The 22280-nt window shown below is 41.2% G+C and overlaps 2 protein-coding genes across 7 annotated transcripts in view; one reads left to right on the plus strand and one right to left on the minus strand.

Annotated features, from left to right (window-relative positions):
* Window positions 1-307: 307 nt before the first annotated feature.
* On the minus strand, window positions 308-4344 carry LOC121958039 (putative thiopurine S-methyltransferase). 4 transcript variants are annotated; one of them, XM_042506890.2, is made up of 9 exons: window positions 4217-4344; window positions 3109-3231; window positions 2787-2879; window positions 2539-2671; window positions 2048-2100; window positions 1883-1957; window positions 1631-1716; window positions 857-901; window positions 308-674 (listed from the first exon to the last, which is right to left on the minus strand). In XM_042506890.2, the coding sequence occupies exons 1-9, from the start codon at window positions 4303-4305 to the stop codon at window positions 556-558; spliced, it is 816 nt and encodes a 271-aa protein (XP_042362824.2). In that variant the 5' UTR covers window positions 4306-4344; the 3' UTR covers window positions 308-555. The 4 variants fall into 4 exon arrangements, with proteins under 4 accessions (XP_042362824.2, XP_042362825.2, XP_042362822.2 ...); XM_042506891.2 differs by having other exon boundaries at window positions 3109-3234; window positions 4217-4316; XM_042506888.2 differs by having other exon boundaries at window positions 3109-3234; window positions 4128-4245.
* ext1c (exostoses (multiple) 1c) overlaps window positions 3178-22280 on the plus strand; it is a 109580-nt gene continuing 90477 nt past the window's right edge. Inside the window, exons 1-2 of one of the 3 annotated variants that reach the window (XM_088090565.1) lie at window positions 3178-3317; window positions 20591-21989. In XM_088090565.1, coding sequence (XP_087946691.1) covers window positions 21043-21989 — 947 coding nt within the window. In that variant the 5' untranslated portion in view covers window positions 3178-3317; window positions 20591-21042. Of the gene's footprint in view, window positions 3318-6893; window positions 7135-7639; window positions 8247-20590; window positions 21990-22280 lie in introns of those variants that run through there. The other 2 variants (XM_088090563.1, XM_088090564.1) reach the window with 2 other exon arrangements.

The following is a 22280-nucleotide window of genomic DNA, read 5'->3' on the forward strand; positions in this document are numbered from 1 at the left end:
ACACTTAAAATTGGAAGGCCATAAGAACTGTATGTGTGCTATATCAATCTATCTATTACATCCATATCTGCCTAACTCTTATGACTTCAACTCTTGAGCAACATAACACTTTTCCTCCCCTTGCTTTGATTTTTTAATTTTTCAGCTTCTATCTTTTTTTGGTATCTCTGATGTAAATTCAGTTGGATCAATTAAGATTTATTTCTAAACATAAACAAAATTTTAGTATGTATGAAGTGCATATTATCAACTGCTAATATTGTCAGTAATACACGTCTACTGGTTTCAAAAAGGCCATGAACAGACATCTTGTTACAAAATAGATTTTATTTGGTCACGCATTTAAAACTTCATATGTTACAGTTCTTAGAGGCTTTATGAAAAATCATTAGTTTAAAATGGTTTATTTTATTTCAACAGACCTTAATTTACCCCCAAAATGCAACTTTATCAAAAAAGATGTCTAAGCATTAAAAAATTGCCTCAGACATGATGTGTTTGCAGTAAATGTCGAGGATCTGCTTCTCTAAGCTCTCTAAACTTGCAAGTTAGTTTTTAAATGCTCTTTGGAGTGATGAGGTGTACATTTTCAGTCAGGTAGTCCAGCCCCCAGGCTCGCTGCCTGTCTGTCAGGGCGTCCTTCGACTGCAGCAGCTCTATATCAAAGCTTTTGCCTGAGGAGAAGCAATGCACCATTAAACATTGCAAATTAATCTCAGCCTTCATAGTCTAACATGTTTTCAAGTATCACTTTCTAGGGTACCATATGCTGTCCGTATTTTGTGGTTAAGTTATAGTTTTATGACAGTACAGAAACACACACTCAGCCTCAGCCATAATTGTTTACAACACTCACCAAACAGGCTCTTGACTTGCTCATCAGGCACAAAAAAGGGAGGACCTGAAAGACAAATGTAGTCTTAAATGTATTTTTTTCCCATCAAACTCATACAAACACACTGACTGACACAGTTATTTTAACATGCAAAATTGACAATTATTTTAGTTTGTTTTAAAACCATGGATATATATATATATATGTATATATATGTCTCTCTATAAATAGGGTTTAAGAACCTTAAAAAGTCTTAAAAGGAACTGAATTCATTAATATAAAAATACAGCCTGAATTGGTATTGAATTGACTTAAATTACTCTTTTCCTAAAATTGTCAGACATGGAAAATGGGATTTTATTGATCTTTTTTTCTGATGTTGCATTATAAAATCTCAAAATAATTGGTAACCTCTTTTTCATAAATCCCTTTTCTGCAGATTGATAAACACAAAATCAACCAGAAGACAGGCCAGATATTTCCCACTTATGCTAGTAAATTAAAAAGATACTTTTATTATAATATTGTATGTTCATTATCTTCTATGTGTTATTTTTCCAAATATTGATGTAGATAATCTAACTTTTTAACTGGGGAAAAAAGTCATGTTTTAGTTACAATGAACATCTGGGCAAAATAAAATTGTCCTTGTTTTGTTTTGGTTGTTACAAATTGGTCTTAAAATTAATTCTGAGTGGCATTAAAAAAGTCCTTAAAAGTCCTAAATCTAACTTGCCTTAAGCTGTAGGAACCCTCATAAAATATCTGATGTTTTAACACAATATGGACAGTTACCTTTGTATAAGTCAGGATTGTACAACAACGTGTCCAAAAGGTATTTGCAGTCTTTAGCCATCAGAGAAGTGATGAGAGCAGCATACCTGTGGTATCATGAGAGAGAAGGTCTTTAATTATTCATTGAAATAGATAATTCAAGAGGTTATAATTTCATTTTAGGGTGATAAGGTGTCACATTTTTCCAAATGATGAATATTATGTTTGAGTCTTCAAAAATTAATTTAAATGGAGGGTTCAGTCTCATCTTACTTTTCTCTGTCTCTTGGGTTAATGGCCACAAGAGATCCTCTGTCCCAAATTGCCCCAAACTGATCCTCAATGGCACTGAAAAATGGAAAAACCGAGTGTGTTAAACATTAACTTGTGCACTTTGACATTGTTAAAAAGGGATATAAACATGCACAGTTAGCGAACCTGGAGAAGTTGAACAGGTCACATTGATATAGGGAGATATTTCTCTCTGAGCTCTGTGGATCAAAAAAACATGGATTAACAATTTTGCCCATAAATATGTAAACACAACATGTTTTCCAGCTATTGTTCCAACATGTGAGTCCCAATAACTGGACATAATACATGAGATACTTATACTGCCATTTGAAAGTTATAACTCTGTCATGCGGTTATGCAGTGCAGGTATTTGTCAACCAAGCTGCTCCTCAGGATCAAATGTAGGTATCATTTAAATAGAGAAGTTTTGATACTACTTGGTGCTGGTTTATGTCAGTAGATACCTTAAAGGTACTGATACCCAGCCTTAGTATTCGGTCTGGATAGGCAAGGGAGTAGGAGGCTCATCTTTGCAGACCTGTAATGAACTCCACTTCTCCCTTACAATGTTTCCCAGTAAATCTGTGTTTCTTAGAAACTTTGATCCAGATTGATCAGTTTGATGTGGCTCCTACCTTGTAAACCTTTGCTCCAGGTAGTGCAGGGACAGGCTCCTCGCTGTAGGTCATGTTGTTCTCCTCAAAGAACTGTTTGATAGCCTTCTCGCTTATCTCCACCCCAACCACTGAATGGCCCATGTCTGCTAGCCTGTGATTCACACGGCAGAAGGAATTTAGGAGCACGCTGAGCAAATGTTTCATTACAGTATGTGTGTACATTTTTAATAGGAATTGCCATTGATATAGTATGTGTGTTTTCATACCACTTCATGTCTACAGCTTTTCCACAGAGAGGGAAAAAGAAACGAACTCCTGCACGTCCAGCAAGAACTTTATCAATGTTGTTCTCAAGCATCCTGTCAGAAAAAGAAAAACACACCCGTCATACCATGTAGTTTTAATAGTTAGTGTTACATCATTCCTCAATTTTCAACTCTTTAAAAAACACAAACACAGCTACTCTGACATTTTTGAGTGGTAATGTGCCTTTGCAGTTAACATAGTCTTGATTAAACAGTCATACATTTGGATTTTTTTTGTTTTCCTTTATCCCACTGGGGAGGTTAATAGAAGTAGGGCCTTTACTTGTGTACATGAAGCTGATGGAAACCAATTCTTTCCTCCTGCCAGCGTTCCTCCCATTCTCCGAGATCCATGACACGATCTGCCTGCGGTGCCAGCATGCTGGTTAAGTTTGCCTGACCCCAACTACTGGAGGATAACACGGGGCAGAGAGACAGAGAGAAAGCAGAAAATGGAGAGAACAACGTTGATATATGTAGCTGGAGACAGAGGTGAGAACACGTTTCTGCACACATTCACGTATGAAACAGCTGCACAATTAATGCATGTGTGAAAACAATAACAGGCAAAAACACAAGGCTTTAGGGCACTGGTCCCTAACCTGAGGGTCCCAGCCCCCACTAGGGGTTGCCAAAGCTTCATGGGAAGGTTGCAAGGCCACTTTGATTTGTTGTTACAATATTACACAATTAGTATTTTTATCAGATATAATTAGCCTTAAGGGAATAAAAACAGAAGCTTTTGGTTGGACAAAGATTTTATTATAATTGAAACTGGAGACTTTTTTTTTAAAAATGGAAGTATGAGTAAAAAGGTAGTTGAGGGGGAAAGGAGATGCGCAAAATGATTCCCCATCTAATTACCTTTTTTGAAGAAAAAAACACAAGTTAATGTACATCATACAATAACTGGTCATTTACGTAGAACCAGATGTAGCCAGAGCAGACGGGACTGAGGATAAAGGTCGCGTGTGTGTAAACGTCATCTGTGTCCCCTAATGTGGAAACACAATGCAAAACTGTAAAGTTAACTTTAAGTCTACATAATTAAGTCGGGAAGAACTGGTCCAACTTCAAAATATAAAAGCATTTGTATTAGTCAAGTGAGAAATCAAACTATGACGTCAAGGGGAAATTATCAAATAGATTACATAACAAGAAATAACTATTTTAAAAATGTGAATACATGTGATTGCTGATATGCTGTTGAGATTTAAATCAATCAAATGAGTTACATTGTGCCCACAAGTGATAATATTTGTGACACATGAATGTGTCACGCTCGCGCTCGTTCACGCTTACCTCGCGGGAGTCTGGCACAAAACCAACCACAGTACCTTTAAAAGAAACCCTGAACCCCGCATGTTTGTCAAACACAGCCAGAAGCGTACCTTTCCTGAATGAAGACAGCTAATATTTGATCAGCAACACTCCAGCGGCAGCGTCGATCATGCAACTGTTTTAGTCGATACACGATCATGGAAATGTGTATTTTTTGTCCTGAGCAGAGTCTGTCAGGCAGAACGTTTGCGTTACTGGTAGGCTGATGGGAGAAGTTTGCCTTCATTTTTGTTTTTTTACATAAAACCCTTTCTTGGTTAGATATAGGGCAAAGATCGTGGGTTGGGGTAAAATGACAAGATTTGCAGAAAGCTCTGACGGCTAATGTTTCCAGTAGGTTGATGAAAGTGGCAGAACAGTTTAGACGGCGTTGCCTGATAGGCGAAACTCGGGGAAAAAAGTACCACGTTACCCGGTTTTACTTCTGGTTTGGGAGGAGCCTGATGCTGCGTTCAGGTACATCAAGTTTATGGTAGATAATAACAATCGATATTACAACATCACCTGACTGAGACGCTTTCCTTGGGTTTAACGGTTATTTATATGAGCACACTGATAGCTTCAACCAGGAAAGTAAAAGCACGCCGCTGCTCTATGAATGTTGCCTTTTATTGGCAAGTTTTTTCTAAGGGGGGACTAATTGTCTGTGAAGGGGGCCCTTTCCATGCAAAGTTATTAGGCTAATTTGATTTCAGACTTTATTTTACACGCAAAGTAATAGCAGTCAATCAATGAATCAGTCAGTTTTATTTGTATAGCACTTTTCGTACAAACAGACTGAGACACAAAGTGACATGAATAAAAACAAGACTTTGTGATTAAGTAAGACTCATACTTTTTATATTTTATATTTTATATTTGTATCTTCTATTTTATCTGTTTTCTTTTTCTATATTTATGTTGCACCAACCCACCAGAACAAATTCCTCATATTGTGTTAACTATACCTGGCAATAAATCTTTTTCTGATTCTGATTCTGATTCTGATTCTGAAGTAAAGCCCTAAAAAATAGGAATAGTCATTAAAGCCAGGAAATGAGGAAATGCAGAGTCACCAGTGGCAGAAACCTAGAAATAGAAAGAAAAAAAAAAGTAAATATAAAATGATAATAGTAATAATAAAAGATAGATACGTAAAATGCTGTATATAAGAAGTAAATAAAGGGATAACAGTGACAAATAAAATAATAAATAGATATGTTAAAAATAATAAAATAATATATGAAGTAGTAAATCTGTGAAACAAACTAAAATGTATAAATAAATAGTCAACAGATAAATTAATAAAGTTCAATTAAAAGCCAAACCAAAGAGGTAGGTCATCACCTTACAATGCCACCTACTTGGTTGATTATAACTAACTACCAGGCTTTATTTTGGCTCATTGTTCTTTCTATAACATAATTCCTAATAAAATGCTGTTAATGATCTGCCTACGTGTTTGGATACATTACCACACACCTTTTGGGCTTTATCTATGTAGGCCTAGCCTATATTGTACCTACATATTCTATTTATATATCTTACATACCCCTGTTTAATATCTTTGCCCAGAAACCGGATTCTGATTCTGATTAATCTATAATTTGCAATAGGAGTTAGCAAATCACTGTAGAATCACCTCAGTTATCCTCGTATGACCTTGTCCAAATTTAACTGCTCTAAAAACAAATTCTGGAGCATGGTAATCTTGTTAAAGCTTGAGAGATCACTCTCAATTGGTAACTAGTTTTATTAAAGAAGAAAATTCAAATTTATGGTCCATTGATCTTTTTAATTGAATTACTTTTTAGCAGTTATTCCATTTTGATACTTGATGCAATCTTGCTTTCTTTCCCTTTTCTTTAAGTATGTTGAAACCACAGTCAGCCTGTGACAGCTGTCGCTAATCCCCAGAGAGGCGCCGGGGCTCAGTGATTAGTCTCGCGTGCACAGTCTCTGCTTGTCTTCACACCCGATTCGGTTCAGCTGAGCTGAAGCCAGGAGACGGATCCAGAGATAAGATATTCTTCCGTGGAGAGACAATGTGAAATCAGAGGGCAGGACAGGGAAGAAGTTGACTTAATCCGTCCACAAAACGGCGCAAGAGTCTCAGATATGCCGGCAGCATCACTGTGGCAGTAAGGCGCTCTGACACTGAGCTCTGTTTCCCATCATATCATCATGTTGTACCCCATTAAACGTGCATAGGCATGGTAACTGGGGACTCACATAGCATGTGGAAGACACTCTCGACATTAACACGATATGTAATAAGAAAAAACTGCTGCCCAACATCGACTCTTTTCCTCGATTTATCTCTATGTGGCCTCCCCGTGCAGATCCCTAATGTGTGGAGCGCGTGTGCGTTTGCTAAAATAATGAAGGCTATTACTACATTGTACTTTATTTTATTTTATCCTGCGTTACATGGGTTATTACCATCTCTGCTGGCATACAGCTGATAAGTCTTGTATAGAATTCAGCTGCTAAAGATAAAATATCCTCCTACATTGGAGTCCCTCATACAAAACTATCAACATAATGGTGGCCCATTATTTACACTGATATATCTGAAGTCATATTTTCCGCAGAGGTGACAAGATTGCTATCTTCAGCCACGATGAACAGCAGACTGTATTTAAAGGGGCCTTGAGAAATGTGACGCCCCTCCATGTCTGTTCAATTCCTGTGCGTAATTCGGTGTTTCCAAAGCGCTCCAGTTGCGCGGGGTCGCATCCAGATGTGTGTGTTTTTCTTTACGGTGCGACGAAGACGTCGAGGAGCCTCTGAACCAATCGCCGCCGCCTGGGGGCGGGTCGTGTGTGGACTGTTGTGGATATGGAAAATGGACAATTTAACACGCACATTCATCATTCATAACCCGACGGGGAGACTTTCTCTTGCACGCTGAATTGATTCGCAAATGCCCGGTCGTGGTGTGAAAAGGAAAATTACCAGAGAGGGGAAGAGCCTGGTTCGCCACCCGGTAAGGGCGAGCTCTCTGTCGGGGAGAAGTCAGAGCGCAGCGGGGATCGTACTGGGTGATTTCTGCTGTCTGTGTTCAGAGGCTATGTGTTCATTGTAGATGCATCTGAGTGAAAACGGATGGACCGATGTGTCTGTTGAGGTTATAGCTTACATTCATTGTAGTTGGAGTTAGATTACACCTCATTTGGCTCTTATGGCTCTTATCATTTGGTCTAAAGGCATCAGTCACAACTGCAAGCTCATGTTCATAAAATAGGCTACAACGAGGCGCTTAACTATCCCCTGACATATGGTAACGGCACAGGTTGCGACGGTAATATTAGGAATGTGCTTTTGTAAAGTGCGTTTCCCCCCTTAAGGCAGCTACCAGCTCCTGGTGTATTGTTTGCATACGCTCAGCTGCGCACCTTTGTCACTCAGGCTGCTCAGATGTTGGACCGTAAGTGTTGGAGGCAGTCCTCGTTATCATACAAAGAAGCAAAACTAGGAGACCTTTTGTTGTACTGTAGCGACTGTGTAGAGATGAAATATCGCTATAAAGTCTCTATAACCTCAACTCACTGGAAGTGCAACAGGGACACTTTAATTCACCACTGGATTATCATGAGACTACCAGCCTTTAGCCTATTTGACAGGCGCAGCCTGTTTCAGTAAATCCAGGTGGCTGTTGGAGCAGCAGGGACAGATGATGTGCGGTTCATGGTGCTCTGAGTGAGAGAGGTGCATGCTGGATAATAAAGGAGAGCCCGGCATATCGGCGAATGAGAGACCTGGGAAATTTGGAGGACAGGCACGAGGGGGCGGCGGGACACTCCGCCTCATTATTTTTATAGACGGTGCGCATGTTTGCGCTGTGTCAGCCGTGTAACTTAATCATATTATAAATCGAGAGCGGGGTCTTCCCGCGAGGAGGAGAAGTTGGTGTTTTGAGCCTCTTGTGTCACTGGCGGACTGAGCTGTCAGCGCCGCCGGAGCAGGACGCTCAACAGTTCAGTGCGCAACTGTAGTGTTTGTGCTTGAAGGGGGACTGGAGGGTCTGAACCTCCCAGCTCAGAACCGGATGAACCTGCTGCACCACCTGCAACGGAACTCTATGTGATTCAGTTACAGGTAGGCTGAATAGGCGGCATGTTTTGAGGGTGAGACTGCGATATGTTAGACTAAGTAGCGTTCAAATACTGTAGCTGTGTCAGTGTGTGAAGGATGCGTTTGTGGACCTAAATAATTAACTTCAATTCTTATTCAGTTGTAGATAATTACGCATGATCTGAGTCATTTCTGTGCCTTACGTCAGCTCTCTGAGATTTGGGAAAATGTTGAGCACACGTTGAGATCTTTTGGCAGATGATATTTATCCCACTGCTCAGATGGGCTGTGGGCTGCACATTACTGTGCCACATCCAAGATTATTAAATAATTTTGTCTCTTGTTCAGCTGTCATACTGTGTCTGAGTGCAAGATAGTGTGAAGTAACATCACTTTAATTTTAAAGTACACTGTAAAGTATTAATATGCTTCACAGACATACAGATTGTACTGATGAAGATGAAGTGAACAAATCACAGACACGGTGACAGTACAAGGCATCTTCTCTTCAAGTCCTCAACCAGGCAGCACAACAAAATCAATTCTGAAAATATAAATTAAGTCTTTCTTAAGAGCTGTAGGGAATTTTCCATTTACATGAAAGCTTTTTTGAAACACCTGACTAACGCCTTACATTAAACAGAAATACACCACAAGGCCGTGTCTTCTCAGTGTGGTCCAAATAAAGAATGCTTTGTTCTGGCTTCTGTTTGCCTTGGATACCTCTCTTGCATTCAAGCTATATTAGCTACCAGCTCAGGAAATAGCAGAACATTACCTGCTTTCACATCCTCCTAAGTGCTCCATGTATTAATGAATCCCAAAGAAACAAACAAGGCAGCAAGAGTTCATTGCAGCAATTAATTACAACTCTCTAGCTATTTAGTTTTTATGAAAAAAGACAGCGACTTCAGTGATCCCAAATAAAGTGCTGTCATTATCATGGATGCCCAGAAAAGGCTCTCTGGGGAGGCTGGATCCTGATGGCAAGCTGTACATGAATTTCATCTGATTTATGAAATGACTTTATTATAATGGCAACCCCCTTGTCTTAATGGGATTTTGCATTCACAATGGTTCAGTAATACCCTCCCTGCAGATTAAGAGGAGCACAAATCTTGTCTTGTCGAAGCATTGGCCAATACTGACAATATTCATATTCCAGATGTGGGCATATCCATAACCGCAGCATTCATTAGGAGGGCTGGGAGGATCAGCGTGTGACCTCTGACAGCTATTAACCCTGATAGGTCACTATGCATAGTAATCATGTATTCATATGCACTTTTTTTTTTACTGTGCCTGTGTAAAAATATGTAAAGTTGGAGAGTAAAAGAAGAGCATTAAGGATGAAAGTGATTAGTGTTTATTAGGGCTGTCGGCATTAACGCATTAATTGCAATGAGATTAAGATCTGTATAATGCGTTATTCTTTTATAATCACGTTAATCACCACTGACATTCTTGTTTTAAGAGGCTGTACCTGGCTGAGTTTTAAAGCTACAGTGATGATATTGGTATCATGTGAAACTAGAAGACCTACGTCACTGTACCAGCCATGTCATGCTAGCCTCTCGGGAAGGGGGCTAAACAACGCTCCAGAGTTAGGCTAAATTTTGACAATGGGAAAACAGCATGGCCATTCCATAGGGGTCGCTTGACCTCTGACCATGATATCTGGATGAAAATGGGTCCTATGGGTACCCATGAGTCTCTCATTTACAGACTTGCCCACTTTATGCTAGTTACATGCAGTTTTTTGTTGTCATCTGATTATTAATCAAGAAAATCTGGTTAGAATTGCTTTAACCAGTCAATATGTTCTTCATAACTGTTTTGAAATGCAAAATAATGGAATCAAAAACGTCATCAAAAAATTCAATTTATTCAGATCACCTAATGAAATTCTGTAATAAATCTTAATTTTAAAAATTAATCATTTGACAGCCCTGGTGTTTATACAACTAGTGTTATACATAATGTGATTATAGAGAGGAAAAGCTTTGAAATCAATTTATTTTCCTCCTTAATCTTTTAAAGCTAAATACTGCAAAAACTCCTGCTTTGATCTCAGATGTCAGAGACGCTCTACTAATTGAAGCCCCGTCTGGAATGTGCCCCCTCTTCCTTATCCCAGGGTCAGATCGTATATCATCCCGTGTTGTCAAGGTCAGATTGTTTATAGGCCGATCTGATCTGAGTCCTGCGATAGGAATGCCTTCAGGCCGACGCCGCAGAGATAAGATGAGTTGCGGGTACACGATGCACTGCGAGCAGGACCAGTTAATAAGGCAGATGGATTTCACTACACGCTGTGTGTGTTGTCAGGTGCACAGCCGGGCACACTGAACACAGTGCAGTGCACTTGCTGTATCAGTGTCTTTTCCACTATATGCTTGGAGCTGCGTGCCAGTGTTAGCTATGATCTTCGTCCGTGTGATACAGCCCGGTCCACATGTCTTGTGTCGCGGTGTCTTGGACTGTACACAGCTTTGCCAAATCCAGAGCGCGAGAACCTCCTAATAACTGCTCCTACCCATCTTGTTCATTCTGTTAATTAGCCCTTGTGGCGTTGGAGTGCAGCATATTGTTGAGACATAATTAATCAACCCGGCTTGTAATTATGCTGGGTTTGGAATGTGTGCGCGGTTGGGAGCCTGGTTGCGTCGCAGGGCGTTCAGCTTGAGGTAAACATCTTATTAACCGTGTCAGAGTCCCTCAGCCCACGCAGAGCAAGTATTTTATTGTGTTTTATTAAGGTGGAGGAGAATGTGCTGGTATCCACATTATGAAAATGGCCCTGTAAAAGAACCAAGTTTATGGTCATTACGATTCCAAGGTGGTCGATCTAATGGAAAAATACCTCAGTTGCTGCTTGTGGACAGAGAGATTCTTTTTTTTTATCCAGTAAAAAGCTATTTTCTCAGCACAGACCAATATGCGTGTGTGTGTGTGTGTGTGTGTGTGTGTGTGTGTGTGTGAGAGTTAATGTGTCTGCTTATATATGCATATGGTGTGTGGGAGTGTAAAGAGCATCTCAATTTCAAAGGGCAACTAGTAGGTGAGGACAGAAAATAGAACATGGATCACATCCCTGTTGTAAGCTTTTAATGCAGGTTTGTCAGCAGAGACAGACCCTTTTTTTTTTTTCTTTTACCGCAGCAGGGTTTTCTTTGGTTTCGCCACAGAATGACTGATATGACTACAGACAGGCAGGCAAACTTTATATACCCAGTGACTCCTGCTCAGGTTGTCAGAAAGAAATAGAAATGCAACCCCGCTATTATGCAGCCATTTACATTCATGCCAATAAAAACACACAGGGCAAATACACAAGTTCCTGGCTAGAATCGCCATCTGGCCACCAAAGTAAGGTTCTCAACCGGAGGGTGGGGACACCCCAAGAAGTCAAGAGATGACAAAAGGGGAAGGAAAATGTAAAACAAGCTATGTCTCCTACAAAAGCTATTTTTTCTAATATTAGCCTTTTGCTTGCGAAGTATATAATTCCGTATCTTTAAGTCCTTTAAGTTATTATCTGTAAGATTTTCATGAAATCATACCCTATTTTTGATACAGTTTTTGTATATACTAGATTTTGTTGGATGTGGCGGAGTTCGCCATTAGTTAGATTAGAATCAAAGCACTATTAAAGGGCAACTTTTTCAGCTTGGACCTTATTTACAGATGTTTTTGTGTCTAAGTAACAGATGGAGACATTTTCTCTTTTTAAACTGGTCCAGTATTCAGCAAGGGGCAAAATTGGCCACAGTATATTGTCAACTGCACTGTCAGTTTCTGTCCACTAAAAGTGCTCATTTTTGCCACTGACAGGCTCAGATTAGTATTAGAAGTGTCTGGCATTATGGCATATGACACCGACCCCACAGAGATAGGCCTTGTTGTTAAAGAGTAAGATTATTGTCTTTTTAACCAGAAATAGCCTTGAAATTGTTGTTGCCAAACCCACCAGACTCTGTTTAAATAAAAACTAATTTTATCATAAAAAACCCACTTCATTCGAAGTCAACAGAAACTAGATAAAATACAAAACTGTCTTGGTTTGTCTTTCCACTGCTCCAACAATCACCATCTCAGGTTCAGTCAAAATAAAACCTTTATGCAGCTAGATGGATGAGAAGTAAAGCTGGCTCTTTTTACCCCGAAATTACTGTTTATTTAAATGGAGTCTGGTGAGTTTAGCAATGGCAATTTCAGGACAATTTCTTGTTAATAAAGAATGAACTTGCTCTTTAACAAAAAGATCTATCTTTGTAGCAACACTTTTCATGATGTTGTCAGACACTAAGATAAAGGTAGAAGGCAGAATAATAATAACCTGAGCCTGTCAAAAATAGTGGCACTTTTACTGGATGCACATTGGCCAGTACACAAATGCCCCAACTGGATATATTGCAGCCTGTTTTGCTGCTAACGGCTGCAGTACTCTCGCTCAACACAGGACCAAATTAAACAATTGTTGTCTCCATTAGTTACCTGTACATAAAAACACAGGGGGAAAGGATCCCGGTTTAAAATAACCAAAGTTAACCTTTAATTTACCATTGATGCAAATCCAAAATTTCTTACTGCTGGTACTTCACATTAAAAGCATTCAGCTGGTGAAATGAGGGTTGAGTTGATTAAAACAAAATAAATTTGTTTGGCTGCACTGTAAACAGATGCACAGTGATGCTTCTGTTGTATTTTACAATGAGCATTTCCTGTTTCCATAAATCTGGGACTTGTAGTATTAATATGCGCCTGACTCTTTAATCACACTAGCCACAATTCAGTGATATATTCAACCTGTATTGAGCAGTCCCAGCCAGAATGAGCCTCATTTCAAGGGGTCAGAGAGCAAAAAAAGATTTCTGCAATAACACAACGCAGTGCGGCTATCTTCTGGTCCACAGTCACACTGTCACATCTCTCAGGCCTGTAATGACAGACTCCAGGGTTTAATTTTAGCTCGACCGAGCCTTTCACCTCACCACAAGATTTGTGTTTTCTTCAGAACACTTCATTTTACTGAACTAATATGTCGCCAGCTTTAGGCCTGCAAAAACACACAAGCCAGATGTGTGTATAAGTATAGTTCAGACACACTCAGGCACACACAGCCACAAATAGTCACTGAAAGGACTGCCACCACTGAACACTAGTATTTGTACAGTGCAATCACTGAGGATTTGTGTCAGTGTATGGAAGTCTTCCATCATTCAGGTGTACTGTCATTATAAGCTAACTATACCATTTTGGAAATAATGGAAATATCATTTTAGAAGGTATTTGGCCCATCCAGCGTCAATTTACAACCTGCTCTATGTCAGTAGCCAAATCATTTCAGATATAATAATGCTGCTGCTGCTGCTGCTTCTCTTACAGTGGCAATGTCTACTAGCCGGAGAATGACTGTAATGATAGTGGATTTCATTTTGAGCGTTTACAATGTCAGTTGTGCTCAGCGCTGGTGCAGTGGCCAGAGAACAGCAAATTGAACAAATAAGGGAAAAGCCAATCTGTCCCTGAAAGGCAGACATCTCTTTATGAGAAATCTCCCATTTGGTGGAAGAAAAACACACACTGACAAACACTGAATTTCCTGCAGAAGGCCATCATTGGTGACATCCATTTCAGAGCACGTCAGTTTTCATTTTCTGTCAAAGCCTGCATAACCTCAGTTGAATAAGCTGTTGTGTAAACACAATTTAAGGGAGACAGATGGGATGACAAATTTCAATTCCATCTCCCTGAATGACTTAATAGTGCGCTTCTGTGGAAACCTCGCAGCAGGTAGAAACAGTTGAGGGAAGCCCGCTGGGCCCTCAGAGAGGAAGAGATCGAGGACAGGAAGTGAAGGGATTGGGTCCAGCTGTCATCCATGAAAAATATCGATCATTATGTCTCCCTCTTGTCATTCTCTTCACCCATGCTACTTTATTGTCCTTCATCTTCGCCTTTTATTCCCCTTCACTTGTTCCTTTCCGGTCCTTTAAAGCACTGACCTTCCCATGTCCTTCAGATGGGACTATATTCAACAGGAAGTCCAACTTGAGAGTAAAATTACATTCAGTAAAGAGGCTGAGCCCGTTAAAGCTGTAACGTAACATGTCAGTCCTGTTTGATTTGGCAGCACCCGAGGGTTCTTGTTGTATCAGCAAGGTCCGCCCATAAGAGGGGAAACGAGGGAAAGCTTTCAGGGGCCCAGCAGCTAAAGGGCCCCATGGAGACCAGCAAAAATCATGTTCATCCTAAATATAAGCAATAATTAAAACATTATATTTCTGGACAAAATATTAACCTTTACCTTTAGAAAAATAAACATATTTATTATTACTTTATAGAGCTGCAACAGTAAGACTTTCACAGTATGATGATGTCGAAAAATATCAGGGTACCATGGTATTACAGAATTCTTATTATTATCAGTTACAATGACCCTTAAATTACTGAAAACAGAAGTTTTTTTAATTAATGTTTTATTGCTATAATTGAAACTTAAAACCATTTTTTAAAAATAAAGTGTGTAAAAGGTCTCCCTTTTGAAAATAACTGAAGTAAGGGTGAGATTCTCTGTCCAGTTACACAGTTACTCCACCTACACAGTATGATGTTTGTTTGCATACCACAGTATACCATGGAACTGGTATATCGCTGCAACCGTGTTATTTAAGCTTGATAGTAAATAATATGGTAATCACATATTAAAATAGTAGGAATAAAATGCCTGTTTCATAATGAAATCCCCCTTTCCTGAAAATGATGTCTTTTTTTGTATGGAACCTTTGTGGTAAAATACCCAAACAAACTGATCTAAACCAGGAGAGATCGGGCATGCACATGCATTGATATGAGTACAGCAGACATGGGTAGGACCATTTCTGTGGTCGGACCTGATATCAGCAAATGTGATAAGGCCGTGTCTCACCAAGCCGACATCAGAGAACTAGCGGCAACGAAAGCCCCCTAATGCATCGCCCTCATGTCGGCGTGTCTCAGCCAAAAAGTGGCACAAGAACACACCAAACTGACAGCCAACCAGCACGTATGTTCTGCGCCTGCCTTAGAGGAAATACACTTCCATACCAGCAGATGGCGGTCATCTGTAATAGTCATTCAAATAGGGAAACGGGAAGACTGCCATTTCGCAAGTTAGCCAGTTAGCACATTAACAACACAACCCAACATTGAAAGAACAAAGCATATTTACTGTGCACCAGTGAACAACAACATAACAATTAGGAAATGTTTCTGTTAAGACCTAAATAGTAAAAGAAAAATAATCTTACGTTTCTCCTCTCATGCACTGAGCTTAATGGCCAGAGTGATTTCACTGGCTCCACAGCTAATGCTGATTCAACATGCCGATTCGCAGAGAAAAAAAAGCAGACGAGTTGACAGACAACGGGGGCCAATGGCGCGGGACACACTGCAGCGACGAGGGTCATAGACGCTCGCTGTCGGCCCAATGTGGGCAGGCGGACAGCCGACCATGGGCTTTGCGTGTCACAGTTTTTAAGGCTTTATAGAAAACACTCATTGAGCAGCTACTCTTTTTTTAAATAAGTACAACTAAAGAGCAACTTGAGTATCTGTTTACAGCACCGCCAAATAAACTCAGCATATTTTAATAAAGTCAGTCAATGATAATTGTAACAGTGATCTGATTTCATGCTGCACACAGCATGAGGAGTTCTCCATACAACAGCAGGGCAGGGAGAAGTTGGTTAGGTTGCTGAGAGATGTGCAGCCTGGCTATCACTGGAGTCTAATTCCATGGAAATCCAGAGGATTATGATTATGATTATGAGTCTGTTCAGCAGGAGAGTACCTAAAACTGTACTGTTGTTAAGGAGATGAGGTGAGGTGAGAGAGTTTAGTTAGTCCTGCTCTGAAGGTACGTGATCCACCTGCCACTTCCTATTAGCTGATTTTAATACAGTGTGCATTGTTACTTTTTTTCTCTTTGCAGTGTTGACACAATTTCTTTGCTTGCTCAGTAGACTCTAAATGAACCTACCTGGAAGTTTCTTTGCACTCAAGGCGAGAGTAGGATCAAAGAATTGTTGGCCTTGCTCATGTCTGTTATTAAGTGTTTTGTGCCCACCTCCTCCAGCCTATTTTTTTGAGGATGAAGCAGGAATAATTGAAAAGAGAAAAACAGTGCAAAAAAAGGTATTGTTTGTATGTGAATACCTCCGGTCGGCTTAGGTAGGTGAGGAAAAGGAGGAGGAGAAAGTAGAAGGGAGGAATGATGGAGTGCAGGACGAGTAGGCATTGAGGGTACAGATAGGTAACAAATGAAGGGAGGTGGAGCTGTAGAGCTCTGAATCTTGCTCTCACCTTTCCTTGAACCTTGTCCTTGCACCTCCAGGCCCCTCTATTCAATGAGCCTTGTGGCTTTTTTCCAGTGGTAGTCACCCAACCATGATGATCCATCATTGATCTGTGACAGAGGGACCTCTCTCATCACTTAAAGCCACTTATGTGTGTATGTGTGCATCCATACGTGTGTGTCTCCTTGCTGATTTGCAGCTCTAAGGATGTTGTCAGGCCCGGTCAGGTCCAAGCATGCCCTGGAGTTTCACTGGCTTGCATTCATCATTATTGCGCCTTGTCAGTGGCCACACACTGCCATTGTACGGTTTGTCCTTGCACACAAAAGTCAGATGGCAGGGACGAACACAGGCTTTCATGCACCTGGATCTGCCGGGCAATAAGATGATTTCTTTAAAAAGTATTTTTAAAAATGAGTAGTTTCATGCTCCAATATTCTGTAATATTATCTTCAATGATTATGTTTAATTCTCATCTTCCTCTAAACCTATTACTCTTCATTGCCTCAGAAATGTCCCCTTGTCTTGTAATTTTAAAATCAATTCAAGTTTGAGCTGCTATTATCTGATCAGTTAAATCATGTAAAGGCTGTCAAGTGAAGGTTTAAAATAAATAAATGATGATAATCGTGTCTTATTGTAAAATAGCAGTTAAAGCATGGAAGTAGACACTCCTATTTTCTATCCAGCGGTAATTGAGAGATCTCACTGCACTTAAATCAGTGTAAATATCCTCGGTAGACTGCTATTTTTACAAGACAACTGCAGGAAGATGAACAAAAGCAACTGCGTTCAATGGCATTAGATTATATAAGGCAACGGAATAAATTCTTCACGCCCATCATCATTACCATCATCATAATGATACCCTCCATCACTTTTCTATTACACCTTCTTGCCATCACCATCAATTATCCCCACAACCACAAATCATCGAGACACAGCTCAAGCAGATTTCTCACCGGAGTGTATCCTGAAGAAGATTGAGGTCTAATTGTGTGCGTTGGTGGCAGGGGATATAAAGCACAGGGAAAAAAAATAAAGAAAGGAAAATCAATGCCTTAACTAAAGGAGCAAGTGAATTATTGATGAGAAGTATGTAATGGGATCCCAAGTGTCTATTTCTCCCCAACTTGGACTGTTTGCTGCTTAGGCTGCTACAGCAGTAGAAACATGGAAGGTGCCAAAAACCACCCACGAACATCTAAACAGGCAGATTAGCTAACCTGAATTATCTGGTGCAGTTTGGCTGACACTACCAACCGTGGTGGAGTTTGAATGAACTGGAAATTATATGAGAATATCAGAATAAATCCCACGCAGCTAAACTCCGCAAATGTTGCTCCATTCATTGGTTGTTTCTGCCTCTTGTGAGTGACAGGCTACTGTTAGCAGTGAGGCAGCTGCATTTTAAGTCCACAAACAATTCTACCTTTAATCAAAATTTTTCATCCGAGGTGTCACATCCAACAAGCTTCACCGCATTAATTCTCAAATGGTTTGGTGTCATAACTATCTGTTCAGCACAGCTCGCAAGTCTTCTCTGTGTCCTGATAGCAAAGAGAACAACAACCCATCAGTGTTGGAGAACAAGGCACAGCTTGTTGTACACTGAGAATTTTTTCCACTTTCACAGGTTCGTCTTTTTAAGGTGACAGCCCTGCAAAGTGCATGGATGTAGGGCTGCAGGCTTTTCTTTACTAATCAAATATGAATTAGGTTTTTGATTCATCTGGATTGTTTTCGATTTATCTAAAACTTTTGAAAATGGCGTGATGGTAAATGTGACTTTTTAGATTTCTTGAATTGTCCAACAAGTGAAAACGAAAATAAAAGATATTATGCAGGATTTCCCCACAAATAATCCCTCTCAGTCATCACTTATGACCCACTAAAAGTGTGTGGTAGTGTATTTTTCTGCAGAGACTCTGCTCTCTGCCTGTACTTTCTTATTTTCTTCTTATTTTCTGTGTTTGGGATATTTATGGGAAGTGAGGTCAGGGCTTTATAAAAAGATAGCAACCAGGTGCCAGACTGTTAGCAACAGGCAGCCGAGAGGAACATCACTAAAAAAATGCAAATATATTGACACTAAACGCCAAATACAAGTCTCTGACTCTGTGACTTTTACTTTCACTTTTGATGGTGAGCATGTTTTCATATGGTAATTGGCAATCCTACATAGGCTCGTACACCTTTAAGTTTGCAGCTATTTAAAAGACAAAAAGTCCTTACATTCGAGCACCAAGAATCTGCAAATGTTTGTCATATTTGATCTGTAAAGGACCTGTTTATCGATTTATTTTCTGTCGATTTTTTCTGTGCAACAACAGCACACACACTTAAGGTTTTTCCATACAGAGATGGCACACAAATTTAATGCTGTTGTCATAACTCTACATTTTAACTATAGTTGTAGGATTTTTTTGTAGGATTAGTTGTAGCTAATTTTCATAGTAGCCAAACAGTGAAATTACAAGTTCTTAGTTTGTCACTTGATTCCTTTAGGCCCAAAAAATCTTTTTTTTCCACAGACTTGTATTGTGAAAAAGACATCTATAAATGGTGGCTACATTAATTTTTGCATCACAAACCATTCAAAATTACTTGTTTCACTATCAGGATTTGATGGATTCAGTTCGATTACATTTGGAAAGTCTAGAAGAGCCGCAGTATTAAATCATTTTGTGTTCACTCAACTTAGCCGAGCACTAAACCGGAAGTAGTGCGCTTGCTCTATGGGCCCAATGATGCGGAAGCAGTGCCCATTACCTAGGTAATTTTATATGTGGCAGTTGAGTGTTTTTGGCTCTATGCGCCACTGAGCAACTTTCATGGGAATGAACGGAAACCAGCTATAGCAGATAAACAGCGGTCAAGCTAAAAACAACACTCACTACGCATCATACAGAACATAGCTACAGTATACAGTCGAGTAAAAGCAGTTCAATTCACACATAAACCCTTATTTCCTCCAGTCCTTTGAGGTGGGGAAATCAGATGATGCATTGTTTACCCACAGCACCAGTGAGCTGTTTGTTTTTTGCAAGCAGAGAAGGCAGGCATCACTTCTGCCTGACTGGAGAGGAGGCAGACACGGGGAATGTGAATGAGAGGTAGAGGGAGAGAGAGCGGCCAGGTGAGACCTGAAAGCTGCCTTTGTGTGGCAGCTGGCAGTACGAACACTGCCCTTCACTGTGAGCCATTCTCCACACACACACACACACACACACACAGCAGTATACTGTACATGTTGGGGAGTTATGGGGGGATGTTTGGCTCAAAAAATACGAGGCTAAAAAACCGTTGCGAGTTTGCAGATGTAACAAAAAAAGCCTTCACTCATTCCCTCCAAGGTGAACGGACGTTTCAGAGCCATAGAGTTGCTCTGTTTTCCTTCTACGTTTCCAAATCTCCATTTCAGATGCTAAACACTCTCTTATTTTCTCCTTCACTTCACCTCAACTGTATCTGGCGCAGTTCAACTGGAGCTTGAAGAGCATGATAATATCTGGTCCTGCCTTAGACTATTCCAGAAGTCAGAGCACATCTCATATGAGCCTGTAGATATCCAGCTTTTTCACAGGAATGTGGAGGCCGGAGAGGGACAGAGATAGAGAAGAGGTGGACTTAATGAAGAGAGGGTTTTGATGTGTAGCTAATCAGGGATGGATGCCTTTTTGACAGTGCACCGAGTTGTACTTTTTCCTCACTTATCTCCTTATGAGCGTGAGCTGCAGAGAAAATTTGACAGTTTAAAATCCTTTACTGCCTGTAAAACATTACCCTGCAGTGCAACTTTATTGCCATTTGATTATATGTGTATTAAATGTTATTAGGGTTGCAGATTACACGTGGTTGTCCAGAATGAAAAGCAAATAAAAGCTTATACCCTTTGGACAATCAGAGGTGTTAGTTATAGCATCTCTTGAGAGAACAGTTCCACAGCTAATCCTCTTGCATGTCTCTGTGTTGCGGCAACTCTGTCTGTGTACTGATCTGTATTCTTGTTTGTTTACTTCTCCCCAGGAGGGGCCCTGCAGACGGCAGTCGCGCCAGGCACCATGAGGCAGCAAGCTTGGCCTGAGAGAGCGGAGAAATCACCCTTCATCACTCTCAACCGGGCTGGGCAGCGGAGGAAATGCACACAGAAGCAGCAGCAGCACATGCCACAGCAGACACAGGCTAACACACACATCTGAGAGTACAGCAGAGAGCAAATGGGGAAGGCAGAAAGAGACTGAGAGAGAAGGGTGTCAGTAACTCAGATTGCGTCATTCTAAATGGCAAAGTGGACCGGGCCACCCTCAGAGGCAGTGATGTCCTTGTTAACGCATTGTCCTTCGTTAGAACCTCCTTGTTAGAAATCACAAGTCAGTCCCCCGCCCCTGTGAGGCTACAGAGCTGAGGGGCAGAGGAGAGCAAAACCAGAGGACGAAAGAGAGAGACAGAGCGGAAAAAAGAGACTGTGACAGGCCCCCATGCAGGCCCGTAAGAAGTATGTTCTGCTGGGCTTGTGTGCGTGCTGCTGGCTGGTCCTCTTTTACTGGGGTGGAGGAGTCCAGCTACGTCTGCTCCGCCTGCTGACACGCCACCGGGGTGAAGTGGTGCGCCCCTGGCCCAACTGGACCGACAGGGCCTTCCTGCCCCGCTATGCCCACCTGGATGAGCTTCAGACGGACCCCGGGACGGCTGAGTCGCCCCGCCAGCGCAGACAGGCGTGGTCCGCCATTTATAAGGACAGTCGCTGCCGCATGGAGACCTGTTTTGACTTCTCGCGGTGTCGCCGCAGAGGAAGGGAAGGGTTCAGGGTGTATATATATCCATCAGAGAAAAATGACCGCGTGTCGGAAAGCTACAGGAAGATCCTGACGTCCATAGGCGAGTCCCGGTACTACACATCAGACCCCCGTGAGGCATGCCTGTTCGTGCTCGGGATAGACACCTTAGATCGGGACCAGCTGTCAGGACAGTTTGTGCCCAATGTGGACGAACGTATCCGTGGTTACCCGCTGTGGAATGACGGGCGTAACCACCTGATCTTCAACCTGTACTCAGGCACGTGGCCTAACTACACAGAGGACCTGGGCTTCAACATCGGCCAGGCCATCTTAGCCAAAGCCAGCCTCAACACGGAACATTTCAGGCCAGGCTTTGACGTCTCCATCCCGCTGTTCTCAAAGGATCACCCGCAGAAGGGTGGAGAGCGGGGCTGGCTGGTGAGGAACACCATACCGCCGCGAAGGAAGTACCTGCTGATGTTCAAGGGGAAGCGTTATCTGACGGGCATCGGCTCAGACACCAGAAACGCTCTTCATCACATCCACAACGGGAAGGACATTGTGTCTTTGACCACGTGCCGCCACGGGAAGGACTGGGAGAAGCACAAGGATGCCCGCTGTGACCACGACAACCTGGAATATGAGAGGTAAGACGGGGGTTACATGGCCGGTGGGAAGGGCAGTAATGAGGTGATGTTAAACTGAGAAGCGAGGTGTGAGGGAGTGTGGCGCTATGCAGGGAGTTATAGGAAACAGCGTGTCAAGTGTTACGTTTTCATGGGAAATACACAGTGGTGTTGTTCCGTTTGACTTTGTATTTGAACTTTACATGCTGTTTTATTGGTCCTTTAGATGTCACTGATTTTCTACAAGCAGTGTAGCTTTTGGGTCCCGATGGCTATTTTTGTCTCTTTTTTTTTTAACAGCTGCACAAGTTT

The sequence above is a fragment of the Plectropomus leopardus genome, chromosome 17 (assembly GCF_026936395.1).
Source record: "Plectropomus leopardus strain MGB_pleo_1.0 chromosome 17, ASM2693639v1, whole genome shotgun sequence".
NCBI classification, from domain to species: domain Eukaryota; kingdom Metazoa; phylum Chordata; class Actinopteri; order Perciformes; family Serranidae; genus Plectropomus; species Plectropomus leopardus.

Bases quoted from the DNA above. Each gene is read 5' to 3' on its own strand.
- LOC121958039 (XM_042506891.2), bottom strand. From the start codon at position 4,305: ATGATCGTGTATCGACTAAAACAGTTGCATGATCGACGCTGCCGCTGG. The intron at 2,672-2,786 runs GTATGAAAACAC...TGTGAATCACAG, and splicing joins AAAGCTGTAGACATGAAGTG to GCTAGCAGACATGGGCCATT. The intron at 675-856 runs GTGAGTGTTGTA...GCTTCTCCTCAG, and splicing joins GCAAGTCAAGAGCCTGTTTG to GCAAAAGCTTTGATATAGAG.